This window comes from Ictidomys tridecemlineatus, chromosome 12, assembly GCF_052094955.1.
Source record: "Ictidomys tridecemlineatus isolate mIctTri1 chromosome 12, mIctTri1.hap1, whole genome shotgun sequence".
Lineage (NCBI taxonomy): Eukaryota > Metazoa > Chordata > Mammalia > Rodentia > Sciuridae > Ictidomys > Ictidomys tridecemlineatus.
Window position 1 is genome coordinate 77,191,327 of NC_135488.1, and position 18,189 is coordinate 77,209,515.

An 18,189-nucleotide genomic window follows, 5' to 3' on the forward strand; every position below is an offset into this window, starting at 1 on the left:
TTTTTTAGTCTACTGGTGCATTCTTAGGTGTGGAATTGCTGGGTCATATGAAAATTTTATGATCAACATTTTGAGTAACTGCCAAACTGTTTTTACAGTGGCTGAGTTTTATATTCCCACCAGTAGTGTGAGAGTTCTAGTTCATTGCTTTTTGCCAATATTTGTTATTGTCCATTTTTATTATAGTCCATTTTATTATATAAAATCTCATTGTGGTTTTGGCTTTGCATTTCCCAAATACTCAATGGTGTATCTTTTCATGTACTTTTGGGCCATTTGTATATCTTCCTTGGAAAAGCATTTATTCAAATGCTTTGCCCATTTTTAAGTGGGTTGTCTTTTTTACTATAGAGTATGAAATTTTGTATATATTTTGAATTCAAGTCCCTTATCAGGTACTTGATTTGCAAATATTCTGTTTTGTGGGTTGACTTTTATTTTATTTTTTTAAATAATATTTTTTAGTTGTACATGGACACAATGCCTCCCTCTCCCTCTCTCCCTCCCCCCCTTCCCTCTCCCCTCCCTCCCCCCTCAGAATTTAATCCATTGCTCATATGTGCTAGGCAAGTGCTCTACCACTGAGCCATAACCCAGCCCTTATGGGGTGACTTTACACTATGATTGTGTACTTTCAAGTACAAAATTTTTTAAGATTAAGAAATCCAATTTGTTTTTATTTTGTGCTTCTTGTTTTTGCCTCATCCAAAATCTCAAAGATTTACATCTAGTTTTTCTTCTAAGAGAGTTTAAGTTCTTTAGATCTTTAATCTATTTAGAGTTAACTTTTGTATATCATAAAGGGGGACCAACTTCATTCTTTTGCAGTGAGTTCTTCAACTGTTGAATTCTTCCTACTTGTTTTGAATAATCAAAACAATAATATTCTGGATTCCTTGAATTTTCATATGAATTTTTTAGGATTTTTATAGGGCTTGCACTGCTGATCAATTTGAAGACTGTTCCATCTTAATGTTTTTCAATCCATGAACATGGATATCTTTCCATTTATTTAAGTCATTAAAATTTTTCATCAAGTTATAGTCAGTTTATAAGTCTTACATTACTTTTTTTTTTTAAACTTCATTCCTAAGCTTTGTATTCTTTTTATGTGAATGTAAAGGGCATAATTTTAAAAAATATTTTTGTTTTTCTTCTTAGTTGTATACAGTGTGTTTTGGTATCTCATACATATATGGAGTATAACTTCCTGTTTTTGTGGTTGTACACGGAGTTACATTGATTGTGTATTTATATAAGAACATAGGAAAGTTATGTCCAGTTCATTCTTCTTTCCTGTTCCCATCCCCACTCCATTCTTTTCATTCCCTTTTGTGGAGTCCAATTAGCTTCTCTTCTTCCACTGCCCTGTCCGCTTATTGTGAGTTAGCATCTACATATCAGAGAAAACATTCAGCCTTTGGTTTTTTGGGGATTGGCTTATTTCACTTAGACACAGTTTCCAATTCCATTCATTTACTGGCAAATGCCATAATTTCATTCTTCTTTATGGCTGAGTAATATTCCATTGTGTGTATATACTACCTTTTCTTTATCCATATACTACCTTTTCTTTATCCATCTGTTGAAGGACATCTAGGTTGGTTCCATAGCTTAACTGTTGTGAACTGAGGTGCTATAAACATTGATGTGGCTGCATCACTAAAGTATGCTGATTTTAAGTCCTTTGGGTATATGCTGAGGAGTGGGATAACTGGATCAAATGATGTTTCTATTACAAGTTTTCTGAGGACTCTCCATACTGCTTTCCAGAGTGGTTGCACCAACTTGCAATCCCACCAGCAATGTATATACCTTATTCCCTACATCCTTGCCAACACTTATTGTTAACTTGTATTTTTTATAGTTTTACCATTCTGACTAGAGTGAGATGAAATATCAGTGTAGTTTTATTTTGCATTTCTTGAATTGCTAGTGATGAACATTTTTCATACATTTGTTGACTGATTGTATTTCTTCTTCTGTGAAGTGTCTGTTCAGTTCCTTAGCCCATTTATTGACTTGTTTTTTTTTTGGTGTGTGTGTGTGTGTGTGTGAGTGTGTGTGTTGCGTCCCCTGTATATCCTGAAGATTAATGCTCTTATCTGAGGTTCAGGTGGCAAAGATTTCCCCCTATTCTGTAGGTTCTCCCTTCATGTTCTAGATTGTTTCCTGTGCTGTGAAGAAGTTTTTTAGTTTGACACCATACAATTTATTGATTTCTTAATTTTTTTAGTTGTAGATGGACACAGTACCTTTATTTATTTATTTGTATGTGGTGCTGAGGATCAAACCCAGTGCCTTACAAACATACTAAGCAAGTGCTCTACCACTGAGCTACAATCCTAGCCCTCCATTTATTTTTTTCTTGATTTTTACTTCTCAAGCTTTGGAAGGCTTATTGAAGAATTCTGTTCCTAAGCCAACATGATGGAGATTGGGGTCTCTGGTCTAATGCCGAGGTCCTTAATCCCCTCCCCCACTTTTTTTTTTTTTTTTTTTGGCACCAGCGATTGAACTCTGGGAGCACTCAGCCACTGAGCTACATCCCCAGCCCTATTTTGTATTTTATTTAAAGACAGGGTCTCACTAAGTTGCTTAGCACCTCACCATTGCTGAAGGTGGCTTCGAACTCAGAATCCTCCAGCCTCAGCCTCCTGAGCTTCTGGGATTACAGACTTGTGCCACCACAACCTGGTCCCTTGATCCACTTTTGAGTTTTGTGCAGGGTGAGAGAGAGGGGTCTAATTTCATTTTGCTATATGTGGATTTCCAGTTTTCCCAGCACCATTTTTTGAAGAGGCTGTATTTTTTCTCCAAGTATGTTTATGGTGCCTTTGTCTAGTATGAGAAAACTGTATTCATGTGAGTTTCTCTTCTGTTCTGAACCATTGGTCTTCATGTCTGTTTTGGTGCTAAAATCATGCCATTTTGTTGCTATAGCTCTGTAGTATAATTTAAGGTCTGGTATTGTGGTGCCTCCTGCTTTACTTTTCTTTCTGAGGATTGCTTTGGCCATCCTAGGTCTCTTATTTTTCCATATGAATTTCAAGACTGCTCTTTCTATTTCTATAAAGAATGTCACTGGAATTTTAGTAGGAACTGCATTGAATCTATAGCTCTTTTGGTATGGCTGTAAATAGCAATATTGTTGGCAAGTGTCAAGACAACCCAGTTGGCTAAAATCTTAATATTTTTTCATTCTTGCAGCTTAGTAACAGTCTCTTAAATTCTTTTACAAAACAAACTTAAAATCCTCCTATATTTTTCACAGTGCCTTTGGTAGTAGGTTAGGTTTAGGTAGTAGGTAGTAGTGTTAAGTTTCCCCTCAGATATATATTCTTCCCCTCTAGAATATATGCATTTTTTTTTCTTCTGTGTGACACTCATTGCCTTATTGTCTTACTTCTCAGTGCTCTAAGAGCCTGATGGCTCCACTAACAGCATTTTTAGGGCTTATTTCAACATTTCTGTAATGGTATCTGCCTAGAATGTTGTATGATTTTCAGAATTTCTGCATTTATTAAAAACACCTTATTCCTAGGAACTATGTAACAGGAGGAAAGGAAAGGTGTTATAGGCGAGGATTTATTACATTTTCATGTAGTTAAATTTATTTTAGACTGTGATCACTGATTGCTCTCAGCTTTGGGGAAATTGACTTAATTCAATCCAAAACATCAGACTTTTTAACTTAGATGCTCCTAAAAATTCTAACTATAAACTGGACCCATATATTGATCAATCTAGCAGACAGTGCACTCTCTTTCCAATAAAAAGGCTTCCTGGGTAAACTGCACTTGTGTTACAAGAATTTTGAAGTATATATACTATTACTGGTATAGAAAGAGGAGGGGAGATTTTTTTTTTCAGTGTATGATTGTAATTTATACTTGCCATTGGAGTGGAACAATTTCGGGTAGCATAGAAAAGAATAAAGAAACAAGTAAAACCGAAAATCCCATTACTTAGAGGTAAAAGCATCGTTTAATAGATATCCTTTCAGGCTTCATAGATAGAAGTGTTTAATTTTTGAAGTGGGATTGTACTATATGAGTCTTTTGGTAACATTCTGTTTTCCTATATCATTTGTACGCATCTTTTTGTGGTAATGTAGATCTTTGTTACTTTCTATAATTGCATTGCATAGATTTATCTAATTATTCAGTCAAATTCACATGGATTTTAAAAGACATGTCTAACAACTTGATTATATTTTTATACTGTGGGAAAGTACCTTTAAATACATTGGAGTAGAACTCTGAGATTAACTAAAGGTTAACATTCACATTAAAATTTATATGTACCTTATTAATTAAGTCTAATTTCACTTAGACTTTGTTCTTCACCTTTGTGATTCATCTCACAAGTAATTATATACTTATACTGTCCCTATTCATTAAGCAAACACATATGTAGCATTTTGAAGAACTTCGGTATGCTGAGCCTTCAGTTTGGTAGCATACATGGTGAATGAGTTTATCAGTAGAAAATCTGGGTTCTTGTTCCATTAGTAAGTGCTCTACCACTTAATAAATGTTATTTGGGCCCAGTCATGTAAAAACTGGGTTTCACTTGTCTGAAAGGCTACCTTTCCTTCTGTTTTGAGAATTGAAACAAATAGGTTACAGTGTTTGGCATTATGTATATATTCAATAAAAGGTTGATTTAGGAAATGAAGGTGTGGAGATTGGAGAATGTAGATTAGCAATCTAGAGAACATGTCTAAAGCATCCATCAGGCTTAAAATGCTTTTCAGAATTAAAAAAAAAAACCTCATACATTTACAATAATGATATAGTTTTATAGTTGCTTGCAAAATTACAAGAATTTGTATTGGGCATTTAAAGTATTTTTAGAAAGGCTCTGCTCAAAAGAGACTAGTATGAATAAAAGTGTTTACACCTCTCTCTTTCCCAAAATCTAGATCTATAAAGGAGATTAAAGGGGATTATTTAAAAAAAAACAAAACAAAACTTTAAGATGTTGATGGACCTTTTTTTTAATTCATTTATATGTGGTGCTGAGAATTGAACCCAGTGCTTCACACTTGGTAGGCAAGCATTCTACCACTGAGCCACAACCTCAGCCCTAAAGGGGATTATTTTACATCTAAGCTAAAATTATGTTTGATACAGATGAATACTAGTGATAAAACCTCCTTGATCTGGATCCATTGAGAGGAATTGGAATGTAGAACTGAGGTATGTCTTTGTGCTATGATTCATGTTAGTTTCTGAAGGGAAAAGAGAAATTAGATGACTAATGTCTTTTATGAATTATTAAACTGAAATCCAGGAGGGGAGGAATCTTACCAAAGCTACATGATTGCAGAGCTTACTAGGATGTAAGCTTACTAGCCCTGTTTCTTTAGGTTTCCTAGATGCCTATGTGAGTCTCTAGAATCACAGTACTGATTTTTTTTTTCTCCTTCTGTGTTCATTTATAGAATGCACAGATTAGATAACTAATTCTTATCTAGTCTTCAAGCCTCTTTGAATAGTCTCTGGTTAGCCATTAATAGTCTCTGGTTAGACATAATTAATGGTCTGAAGCCAGTGATTTCATAATCATTTTTTAAAACAATGATCAGGAATAGTGAATACATCTGCATTTGTTTTAGGTTCTCATCAATAATGATTCTGAAGATTAATGAATATTTTTGAGCACTTCGAGTACCGTTTTTATAAAGTGGCATTTGTTCAAATTGAAATAGATTTGAGGTATGCCTTACCTGCTGATTCATTTAGGCTGTCAACTTTTATGTACCCAGTAATAGTGAAAGCTTAGATGTAAGTTTTAAAATTCTTTTGTCTGTGGTTACAGTGTAACACAGAAGATCATTAACTTAGAAGTTAATCCTAAATTTGAAAAAAAAATTTAATGCACTTACTATTTAAATTACCTAGATGAGAAAAGTGATAGTGATTATGGTGATACCAATAACAACAAATAACAGCCCTGACATTAAGAATTTATTGTATGCTGATGACCTACATTAAGTGCTTTATATTATTAATGAAAAAATTCACTATCTAACTAAATCACACCTCAGTGAGATCATTTTATTTATTTATGTATTTATTTTTGGCAGTGCTGGGGATTGAACCCAGGGCCTCACGCATGCCGGGCAAATGCTGTACCACTGAGCCACAATCCCTGCCCATCGTTTCTATTTTTATACACTATTTTTTTTTTTTAAGGTTAAAGAGACTCAGGTATAGAGGGCTTTAGTGACTTGCGTAAGGTTATGAAGCCGCTGTTGGAGTCCAGGAGATCCAGCTCTTGAACCTAAATTCTGTGTTTGTTACGCACAAACCACGATTATGGCATTTCTGGAGACCTTCATAGCCAAGAATGATCTTTTGGGTTGGGGTACAGGGGATTGAAGCCAGGGATACTTTACCACTGAGCTATATCCCTGATTCCTTTTTTTAAAAAAATATTTACTTTTGGTACTGGGGATTGAATCCAGGGACACTGTACATCTAAGCTACTACCCCTAGTCCTTTTATTTATTTTGAGACAGGATCTCACTGAGTTATTGAAGCTGGCCTCAAATTTTTGGTCCTTCTGTCTTTAGCTCTCAAGCTGCTGGAATTATAGGCATGTGTCACCATGTCCAGCAAGAATTATCTTACCAAGGGCCCTCTTGGTAAGACAGCCTCTTTAACAGTGCTAGGGGAAAAAAATGATAATAATTATCAGAACCACTGCTGGCATAAATTAGCCCTGTCCCTTCAGGTTTCCTAGATCCCTCTGCATTTTTAAAGACCAGCTGAGTTTCTCTTTATTTCAGTGTTTTAAAATTTCTTCCAGTTTTTTCTGTTCCTAAGTTCTCATCACAATGCAGTTCTTTGTTTTATTATGCCTTTATTGACTTGTTTTTACATATCTTACCATCTTTTCCAGGCTTGTACCATTCTAGAGTTGGATAGGCCTTTAAGAAAAGTCCATTTTCCCATTGTCAGGTTTTCTAACTTATTCTAGTTAGTTGAGTTTCTTGAACAGTATCACCTCAGTGTTTGCTGAATTTTAGGAAAGAATTAACATTGCTATTACCTTTTTATTATTCATAATGTCATTTTGACAACATAGACTACTTCAAGTTCTGGTCAGTCTTGGACATGCTATTGTATTGGTACAATAGGAAAAACTAGTTGCATACATCAAAACTGAAGTAGATGTTTTAGGCAGGGTCAGTTACAAACCAGTTGAGGAAGGCTTAAAATCAAAAGTCTGAAACTTTTATTTTTTAATGTTATAAACTGCTGCTCTGTGCTAAAACAGAGTGATGGACACTTAAAATACCCAGGGTCCTACACATGGTAGGAATGCTTTCTACCACTGAGCTACACCTCCAGCCCCAATTAAAATATCTGAAATCAGTACTTGTGGTGTATACTCACAGGAATTAAGGACTTTGTAATGATAATCCAATATTTTATAGTTCACATAAATAGTTTTCTCTACAAAACTACTCTTAACAGTAGTGCTGGGGATGTGGCTCAAGTGGTAGTGCGCTCACCCTGGCATGCGCGGGGTGCTGGGTTATATCCTCAGCACCACATAAAAAAATAAAATAAAGATGTTGTGTCCACCAAAAGTACTCTTAAGAGTAAAGGGAAGCCATATATACCTGGGATACCTAGGGATCAAAGCCAAAGCAGTCCCTAAAAATGTGTTTGTTTTTAATGTTACCCCTTTCATTTTAAAATTAACAGGTATTAAAAATTGCACTCAAGTGTATCTGAATTCATTTTACTGTAAAAATGCTAATTGATCAAATTGTTATGTGCATGTATGAATGTCACAGTGAATCCCACTATTGTGTGTAATCATAAAGATAATAAATCAGAAAAAATATTTTCTTCTAGTTACAATCCAGAGGGGGATGGTTTCATTAGCCTGTGAATTCAAGAGTCTGTTGCACAGTGCAGAATTATCCTTGGGTTGAGCTAACCGGATCTAGAGACCACAAGCATACAGTTATTTGATCCTAATAGTGGGCCTGTGACCATGGTCCAAGAGATGACTTGCTAAGTTAGGCTTTGTCTGACTCCTTACTATTAATAAACATTGTATAACAGTGTTAACAAATGTAGGTTTTCTTTGACTCCAAAATTTTTATGCCATTCTAAAAAAAAAAAAAGTAGCTTTTTAGGTATCTAAAGGTGGTTTCCCCTTCTTTTGCTCTATAGGAAACTTTGTTAATGATAGATTGAGTTATAATTTTAAGGTTCTCAAAGAGGGATCATAAAAGAAGAGCTGTAGATCTCAGATGAGTAGATTTAAATAAGGGTTCAGTTTCATTCAGTTTCTCAACATTTTTTGAATTAGTGATTCTACATTTTTGTATCACTGAAATTTCTCATTTTAGTACTTCTTAGCATTTTTCTATTACTTGAATATATATCATGCTTGTATGAAGAAGACGACCTCAGAATGATTATAAGTAACCTCTTATTTTGCATAAGAAGTCTGCTGGACCTCATACATTTGAAATCTTTTTTGGAAGAGGGTACAGTACCAAGGATTGAACTCAAGGGCACTCAGCCCTATTTTGTATTTTATTTAGAGACAGGGTCTCACTGAGTTGCTTAATCCCGAGCTGCTGGGTTTACAGGTGTGTACCACCATACTCAGCGCCTTTTGTATATTTTTGTAGGTAGAATTAATATAAATGTGCAAAATCCAAATGGATAAAATAATGTTCTCATTTAAAATTTCTTTTTCCATTTTAGTTGTTGACCTCCTCTACTGGAGAGACATTAAGAAGACTGGAGTAGTGTTTGGTGCCAGCTTATTCCTGCTGCTTTCATTGACAGTATTCAGCATTGTGAGTGTAACAGCCTACATTGCCTTGGCCCTGCTCTCTGTGACTATCAGCTTTAGGATATATAAGGGTGTGATCCAAGCTATCCAGAAATCAGATGAAGGCCACCCATTCAGGTGAGATGTCTGGAAAAATGAGGCATACGTTGTCAACTATGTAAATAGGATCAATATTAATACTTTAGTCTACTACCAGCTGTAGATTCCAGACATGTGTGTTCTTTACTGTTTAAAGGTAATCGCATACTCTAAAAGCACTTGTTTTTTTGAGATTTCCTAAAGGTTACATTGAAAGACTTATGGTGAAAAAGACTTTGTGTAAGCATGATTAGCTAAAAACTCTACTTGTTAGGAAGTCTACTTTAATGGAAAGTGTATCCTTTAACATGATTATCGTGGAAGGGTTATATTTTCTTTATTGCTATTTTTTATACTCTGATATAATACTTATTTTTCATAACCTTTGCTTACCCTTTCATAGCCATATCTTTTCTAACCATTCCTTCTCTATTTGGTTTCTTCTCCTCATTCCCCAAGGCATTACTTATTTTTATTTTTTGGAGAGTTTCTTTTTTCAGCATCTCCTTGTTGGTATCAACTATTAATCTTATGCCCTTATTTTCACAAATCCAACCTAACATTATATATCTAGTTACTATTGAAACACTTCTTTTTTTAAAAAAAAAATATTTATTTTTTAGATATAGGTGGACACAGGTTCGAACCCAGTGCCTCATGCATGGTAGGCGAGCACTCTACCTCTGAGCCACAACTCCTGCCCTTGAAACACTTCGTGACTCGAGTATTATGTTCTCAGTTGATACTCCACATTTTTACTCACTTTTTAAGTTGAGATACAACTCAGGTATTATAAACTTCAGTGGTGTTAATTCTTATTTTATTTTGGTACTAGGGATTGAACCGATGGCCTTGTGAATGCTAGGCAAGAGTTTTGCCATTGAACTACATCCCCAGGCCTCAGTGGTGGTTTTTAATGTATTTGGAGTTGTATAATCACCATCTAATTCCAGAACATATTCATCACCCTAAAAAGAAACTTCATATTTATTAGCAATCAATCCCAAAGTACCCCTTTTATAACTATTAACTCATGTGTCTTTAAATTTTTTTCTTCAAAGTTGTTAACCTGTATCAGCAACACCACTATCATTCTGGTTTTTAAGATCCCAGTTTTGATATTATCTTTGTTTTTGTCTCATGTAAGGAAGATTACTAAATTTTTCATTTCCTGCTACTCCCTTAGTTCAAAACAGGAGTCTGAAAACCATAGCCATGTCCAAATCCAGTCTGTGGGCTAATTTTATAAAAGTTTTATTGTTACACCACCATTGTTCATTTATTTAGTTGGTTTCATTCAAACTGAAATAGCAGAGTTTCAGTAGTTGTGATAGAGACACATATGGAGTACAAGGCCTAAAATACTGTTGGCCCTTTACAGAAGATCTGCCTACCTCTGGTTAGATTCATCTAACAGATGCACTTCTGATTAGCTCAGATTATTTTAACTCTTAGGGATGTTGTTAGGTTAATTTTTTGAAAATACTGCTTTTATCATGTTTTTAGGCACAGGACTCTTACCTTCACTATATGCTGAACTTCAGATATCTTTGTTACATTTATCCCTTCTGGGTTTTTGTGCCCATTTTTGTGTTGTCACTTTTTTTTAAATTTTTTTTTTTTTAGTTTTACATGGGCACAGTATATTTATCTTTATGTGGTACTGAGGATCAAACCTTGTGCCTCACATATACAAGGCAAGTGCTCTGCCACTAAGCCACAACCTCAGCCCTCATGTTGTCATTCTATATTCCCCAGTGTTCCACTGTATCATACTTTTTTATTTGATTCTGATTTAAGACCCAGTTCTTTGAAGATTTCCCTAATCTTGACCCAAAAAGACCTGAGAATTCCTTTTTTAATGTATTAACCGTGGCTTTGAAATGTTCTTTTAATTGTTTTATACCTGGACAAGATTTTTTTTTAAATAGGTTTTGAGCATTTAAAAACTATTTTGGTGCTGGGCATGGTGGCACACTCGTAATCCCAGTGAGTTGGAAGGCTGAGGCAGGAGGATCACAAGTTTAAGGCCAGCCTCAACACCTTAGAGAGACCATAAACAAGTTAGTGAGACCCTTTCTCAAAATTAAAAAGGGGCCAGGGATGTGGCTTAGTGGTTAAGCACCCCTGGGTGTAATCCCACAAATGCCAGTTAAACTAATGTAAATGCAAGATGCATTGATGGACAGTACTGTTTTGGTTAGGTAGCTTGTTTTTAGCAAGAACTAGCAGCATTGGTACAAAGAAGCAGTAATCCAGCCAAGGTTATATCAGCCAATTTTCTGTATTGCACAAAAATGTATAAATTACTGGTAGTTTAAAGATTGATATGACTTTTTGAGAATTTTAACTTGATTATTAATAAATATCAATGGTTTAACGCTGTTCCAAACCATTGTACTAGTAAAAAGTCATTTTTAAACTGTACTCAACAGTTTATATGCTAGTAGGAAAAATATGCAAATATATGCATGTCTATAATTCAGGGATGGTTATAGTAGATACAGGTAGGACTAATACAGAAGAAGGACTTGTTCAGGGTACACAGGTCTTATGGAATCAAGTATTAGATGAGGCTTCCTGTTTGCTGGGATATGAGATGAGTCTGTCTAACTGGATAAGCATCCTGGATTGGGAAAACAGCACGATAACCCAAAGACATTAAGGTTAAAACATATTTAGTATATTGGTTGCAACACATAGTGTAGTGGGAAGAGAGTTTGGAAAGACAATGTTGGCTCTTTGACTGAAATGTTAGAGCCATATAATCACAGAATGTTTGAGCCTGAAGGAACCTAGAAAGGTCTACTCCTAATTTCCTGAGTTTGAATCTGATCCAGTGAAGTTAAGTGCCTTTTGCAAGTTTATGTAGCAAGGTTGTAGCAAGTATCCTAAACTCCTACTGAAACAGCACTCTTTGGATAGCTTGCTCAAATAAGGCTAATCTGGCTGGGCTGATAATAAAGATTAGGCTGGAGACCACTCGGAGACTGGTTTGGATACTGATAAGAGTATTTCAGTTTGTTAATAGAGTGATGACACTATAAATAAAAACAAGGAGACATATTTAGGCATATTGCAGAAATGAAACTATGGGACAAGAACTATTATTTCCAGTTGTAAACAATTGGCTTCCCAGATGGTGGGGAAGTGATAAGGAGGGACTAGATATGGAACTGCATCCAACAGATAGGAAGAAACATCTAGCACTTCTGATTGGGTTCCACTTATCCAAGATAAAAAGGCTTCTTTGAAATATAGCTAACGAAACAGTTTCTTGCATTCCTGTAGACTTGACTCCTCCTACTTCTTAGAGATGTAGTTGCCTTTTTTTTTTTTTGGGTACCAAGGATTGAACCCAGGAGTTTTATTTATATTTTATTAGAAATAGGATTTTGCTGAGTTGCTCAGGGATTTTCTAAATTGCTGAGGCTGGATTTGAACTTGGAATTCTCCTGCCTCAGTTTCCCGAGTCACTGGGATTACAGGCGTGTGTCACCATGCCTTGCTTATAGTGGTCTTCTTGAATTTAATAATTCCAGCCCTATTGGTATAAATTAGGGCAGTTAGATGGACAGTAAATATTTAAACTGGGATTGCTACTATACTTTAGCAGCCATTTTACAATCTGGTACTTAACATTTAGGAGTTTCCCATAAAGAATAGGCCAAGAGAATGTAGAATTTGGAAACGAATAGGATCTTTGATAGGAAAATTTGTTGACAAAATGATATTCAGTTTTTAAAAATCAAACCCAGGGGCTAGGGATATAGCTCAGTTGGTAAAGTGCTTGCTTTGCATGTACAAGGCCCTGGGTTCAATCACCAGCACCACCACCAAAAAAAAAAAAAAAAAAAAATCAAACCCATACTAATAAGTACCATTTACTGAGTTACTCTTTGTGCTCAATTGTGTTAAGCATTTTTATTCATTGAATCTTCATCATGACAATCTCATTTTTAAATGTAAAGTTTGGGAAGATCAAATAAACACTAAAGTTACATAGCCAAATAAGTGGCAGAGCTTGATTCAAGCTCAGATTGGTCTGATAGTGTATGTATATTATGCTTAATGTGCAAACAATAGGCTTTTTGGGGGGAGGGGGTGGTACATGGAGAGTACTGTCTTTCTGTATTTTGGTCAGGTAGCTTATTTTTGAACCAAGACCTTGCACATGCCTCAAATTTTTGGTTCTCCTCCCTATCTGTGATTATAGATATACATGACCTCCAAGTCTAGTAGGATATTTTATTAATCTTCTTTTACAGACATATAATTGCTATTGATATTGAAGACAAATCCCTCCAGTGACAATTGTGTGTTTTGCTTTCTAGGGCTTATTTGGAATCTGATGTTGCTATATCTGAGGAATTGATTCAGAAATACAGTAATTCTGCTCTTGGTCATGTGAACTGCACGATAAAAGAACTTAGACGCCTCTTCTTAGTTGATGATTTAGTTGATTCTCTAAAGGTAAATTTATTTTGCTTTTCATTTTTGACATACCAAAATTTAATATCAAGAATTGAGTATAAAATTGTTTTTCTGTATTAAAATAAATGATTCAGATATAATGAAATCACATTAGTGTGAACTTATGTTTTAGAATGTAGTATCTAATCACGTTTTGAGTGGAAGAATGTGCTATTTATTTTTCAAATAACTTCATAGTTTGGGAAATTATATGAATTAAGAGTGGGGGGAAAAAGTTGGATTTTGATTAAAAATAAAGATTGTTTAGGGGCCAGGGTTGTGGCTTAGTGGTTGAGCATTTGCTTAGCATGTGTGAGGCACTGGGTTCAATCGATCCTTGGCATCACATTAAAAAAATAAATAAATAAAAATAAATAAAATAAAAAAGGTATTGTGTCCATCTACAATTAAAAGTATTTTAAAAGATTGATTGTATTAGATTTTAAAAAGTTTAGTACCTAGTCTTTTAGTTTTTATGGGATTTATACATGCACATAAGGTACTTCATATCTTGAACTGTCTCTTCAAGTGTTTATTCTGGAAAATATTTAATGTTCTATTATGCCTCAGCTAATTTTGGTTGAATTGCTGGAAATTTGTCTTTAGTTATTGGATCTTGCTACATAGCATGTTAAGAATCTCATCTTACAAATAAACTTTCCCAAAGTTATGACTTTACTTGAAACAATTAAACCACAATCATATAACTTGAACCCCCCAAGTACTGAAACTATTAATTTTTCCTTCACATAGAACATGTCATTTGTGGTTTGTGTGCTGTGTGCCAATAACTCAGCTTAAAACAGACTAAATCCTTTTTGATCTAAGCCTGAGTAGAAATGTTGTATGCTGCTAATTCTTTTATTTTCAAGAGAAATGCTCTAGTTTACAGTTTTACCCTGCAATTCATAATGCTGGACCGGTAGGATTGGGGCTTTAGATTCAGAACAATTTCTGAAGTGTTCAGGATAGTTTCAAATGCTTAAATGTGCTTTTCTTTTTTAAATAAACATTTTAGCTTTCATAAACTTGTAGATTATACATTATTTTTAGCTGTGTGCTTCTCTTATTTTAGACTTGAAACCTAAGTAACTAATGATATCAACAGTAAATTACTTGGTTTTCTTTTATCACACATTGTCTCTTTTGTTTAGAATGGTTGCATTTAGTAATGTTTTAAAATGATCTGATGTCAGTCTGTAAATAAAAAGATGACAGTATGTCATTTACCATGTGTGATTAATTAGTTTCAAAACAGAATTAAAATATTTTGGAGTTAAATACAATGAAACTTCGTATACTTAGTCTAGAAGAAATTGATGCCTATCAAAGTGATATTTGCTGTAGATGGTTTAACTGTTGGGTTAGAACGTGGGTAAAAAATCATTGAGGAGGTACTGGTGCAGTTTAAGGTGGAGAGTTTGTGGGTAGGAATTGATTAAAGTTCTGCTGTTTATAACAGTGTTTCTTCTTAAACAGCAGAGGTCCATCTCTGAATTTGGTTGGGGAAAGGTGACTTCAAACAATGTCATCATGAAGCATGAGAGAGGTGACATAGCCATTGTCTTTATAGGCCTTGTTTGCCCAATACAGTTAGTAAATGCCGCTATATGTCTGTAATTTAGTGTTTTTCTTGAGGGGAGAGGCATTCTTGGAAGAACACTATTTAAAAACCAAGTAAATAAATTGATCAGAAAATGAATTTTATATATTCCAGTTTTTATAAATTTGAGAGTAAAGTTTCCATGTGTCTTTAGTCAAAAGAAAACTTACTTGATCTTTCGGAGAAAGTGTATTGTCATCTATTACACAGTCCTATCTGTAGACAGTTATATAGGCATGGGAATATTTGTCAAAGGGAAGGGGAAATGAGAAAATGGTAGAGGAAGGCTGATTTAGACGCTTACAAAGACTTTTAAATCTGTTTTTAAAGATATTTGAAAATAGAATATGAGGAAGTTTCATGAGTAAACTGCATGGGGTAGTTTCTTTTTTGTTGTTAAATATAATTTTAAAATTTCTTTTGAAAATTGTCTTTTTTTTAAAAAAGCAATTATTTCCAGGTGTGGTGGGTATAGTTGTAATCCCAGTTTACCCTAGTAGGCCAAGGCTCAGGAGGATTGCACGTTCTATGATAGCTTAGCAAATTTAGCAAGACCCTTTCTTGGGGTGGGGGTAGGCGGGGAGAGGTTTAAAGGGTTGGGTGTGTACCTTACAGTACACTGCTTCTGGGTACAATCCCAAGTACTGGGGGGAAAACACAACAACTAAACACTGAAGTTGATAAAGTCTTGCATTGGGTGTATTGAATGACATTGCTAATTTAAAATGACATTTATTTTCTGAAAGTCTTATTTTTGTATATTTCTAAAGCATTCTTTGTTTTTTTAATTGAAGAAAAAAGATTTACATGAATTGTACTTTGCTAATTTTTTTTTGAAAAGAGAAAATAAGAAAATTATGTTTTTTGGCAAGACAAGAGCTCAAGGAAAGTTGCTTGATGACTTACCCAGAAAGTGATTCATTTAGAACTCAATAATAGTTGGTTTATTATGTTAGCACATAAAGTTAACCTGGCATTAGGTCTCAATCTGTTGAGATAAAAGTATAAGGTGGGGTATCTGTTTCTTTCTCACCATGCAAAGACAATGGTAATTTAAGTGCACAAAGGGACTTCCTTGATGATTTTGTAATTCTACTACACAAGAATTTATTTAAACCTTTTCTTGCTACTGTTTTTGTATGTGAATAGTATTTCTAGAAAATATAGTGGAAATTTTATTTAGAAAATATATATTGTATCAAGCCCTGTGGCTTAGATAAAATAATAGCTTTTAAACAAAAATTTGAAAGCAATTTCTCTAACTCATTGCCTTGATAAATGCAAGACATTTTGGCTCCCTCAAATTTATATGACCTACATTTTTAGATTCTGGGTCACAGTTACAATTTCTGTTTGAAATCTTGCTCAGAAATTAAATTCTTACTAGCATGTGAGACTTTTTCATACTTTCTCTCCCCAGCAATATGAGGGAAGAGGCTGTTCTTTTAAGTGTGATCAAAGAAGTAATTGCAGGCTCATCAGTTCTAAGACCTGACATTAATTTGTAGGCATTACGGTGCTTGGGAACAGGTTTCTTGGTGGTTGACATTGAGTACATAAAAATGTGTTCTGTAGATTTCTTCTTTAAAATTGTGTGATAGTTCCATTTGTTTTACCCCTTGAAATTAGCTACAATCTTCGAAGTCCTAGAAAAGATTTTGAGTGTCCAGAGGTTGAGCATCAATACATTTTCTAGTTGGACAGTATAGGAAAAATCACTGGCAAAATATCTATTCTTCAGTTCAGTAGAACTTAGTTCAAACATTTAATAGTATAAAATTTTACTGCAGCTAAATGTTTTGACCCTACCCCAGAATTTGTTTTAAAAGTTGTATTTCTTAAAGTGGGTATGTTCCATTAATTGCCTCTCATAAAGTTGATGGAAATGAATATTGAAGGGACAAGGAGAAATGTCCTTCAGTAATAAGTTGAGAGAGCTGTGCATGTGTTCCCATCCCAGAGTCTAATGTATATAGTCAGTCTGTGAGAAGTTGGAAAGAGATTGGATAACTTTTTGATCTAGTGATATTTGTCAGATTTTGTGAGATTTAAATGGTATGATAGTTGGAACAAATTTAAACCACCTACTTAAGTTTAATCCATTTCCTGTGATTAATCTGTGTCAGAATCTTTGATAAGGAATCTATTTAAAACAATGGTTCTTAGTCTTGGCTGCACGTTGGAATCACCTGGGGACTTATAAAATTAAAAAATAAATGGGAAAATGGCAGGGCAGAGGGTCCCATTCCTTGAAACTGATTTTCTCTAAGTGTACTGCCTGGAGAATCACTGTTTTGGCAATAGCTCTAAAACTGGATTATTCCCCCAACCAACCCCCATTTTAAAATGATGATAAGTCTTTACTGGGCTCTGCTTTGGGGCCAATTGAGGGAAGTTACATGCTTTATTTGAAAGCCCAAATTCCAAGAAGTCATCTAATAGTTTTACAATAAACCAAGACTAGATATTTTCTGCACAGGTTCTTATGTTTCTGTAATGTGGCTTAAAGACTATACCTTTCAATGAAAAATTTTTGTTAAAATTGTATGAAAATTTCTAGCTGTAGCTGACTGATATGCAATTGTAGTGTTCTAGGATATAATCTTCAATCTGAAAGCAAGTAAAAGGCCTGAGCTCCAGAAATAGTTGACCCAAAAGAATGTTAAAATCTAGCCCTTGGGCATTTATGCTGCTGTTAAGGTACACATTTTGACAATTTTCTGTGAGATTTCTTTGACTCACAGAAAAATTAAAAGGGAAATACACTGCCAATGTAGAGACAAATACTAATGAATAAGTCTGAAGTTTCATAAAAGGCCAAATAATTTTTAGTGTTTAAGAATGAAGAAAGTTTCGAAATTGTCAGAATTGCCAAAGTAATATCTGAAATTATTAACATCGCCTTTCTCCATTTTCTTTAAAAATTCCCTCTCCCCCCATTTGAGACATCATAACTTTGCAGACCTCTTAATCATTTGTGTGATACATAGTTAATTACTTTACTCCCACAGAAGAAAGGCAAATAAGACACAGCTGTCCTTGCCCTTTTTCAGTGTTTCTTATTTCTTAGATCTTCATCTTTGCATATTTCACCTCTGCCCAAAGGAGAGGTGAGCTTTGACTTCCAGTTAATGCTTATTTTGGCCATAATGCTGCAAAGTATTTGCAATAGAATGGCCTAGAGTCGATTGTTCAAAATT

The 18,189-nt window shown here is 34.6% G+C and overlaps 1 protein-coding gene across 4 annotated transcripts in view; it reads left to right on the top strand.

Annotated features, from left to right (window-relative positions):
• Nucleotides 1–18,189, top strand: part of Rtn4 (reticulon 4) — a 66,682-nt gene that overhangs the window by 42,888 nt on the left and 5,605 nt on the right. For 3 of the 4 annotated variants that reach the window (XM_005322006.4, XM_078029173.1, XM_005322009.4), the window contains 2 exons: nucleotides 8,745–8,952; nucleotides 13,248–13,386. In XM_005322006.4, the coding sequence (XP_005322063.1) occupies nucleotides 8,745–8,952; nucleotides 13,248–13,386 (347 nt within the window). Of the gene's footprint in view, nucleotides 1–8,744; nucleotides 8,953–13,247; nucleotides 13,387–14,865; nucleotides 14,936–18,189 lie in introns of all 4 variants that reach the window. The other variant, XM_040271562.2, reaches the window with a different exon arrangement.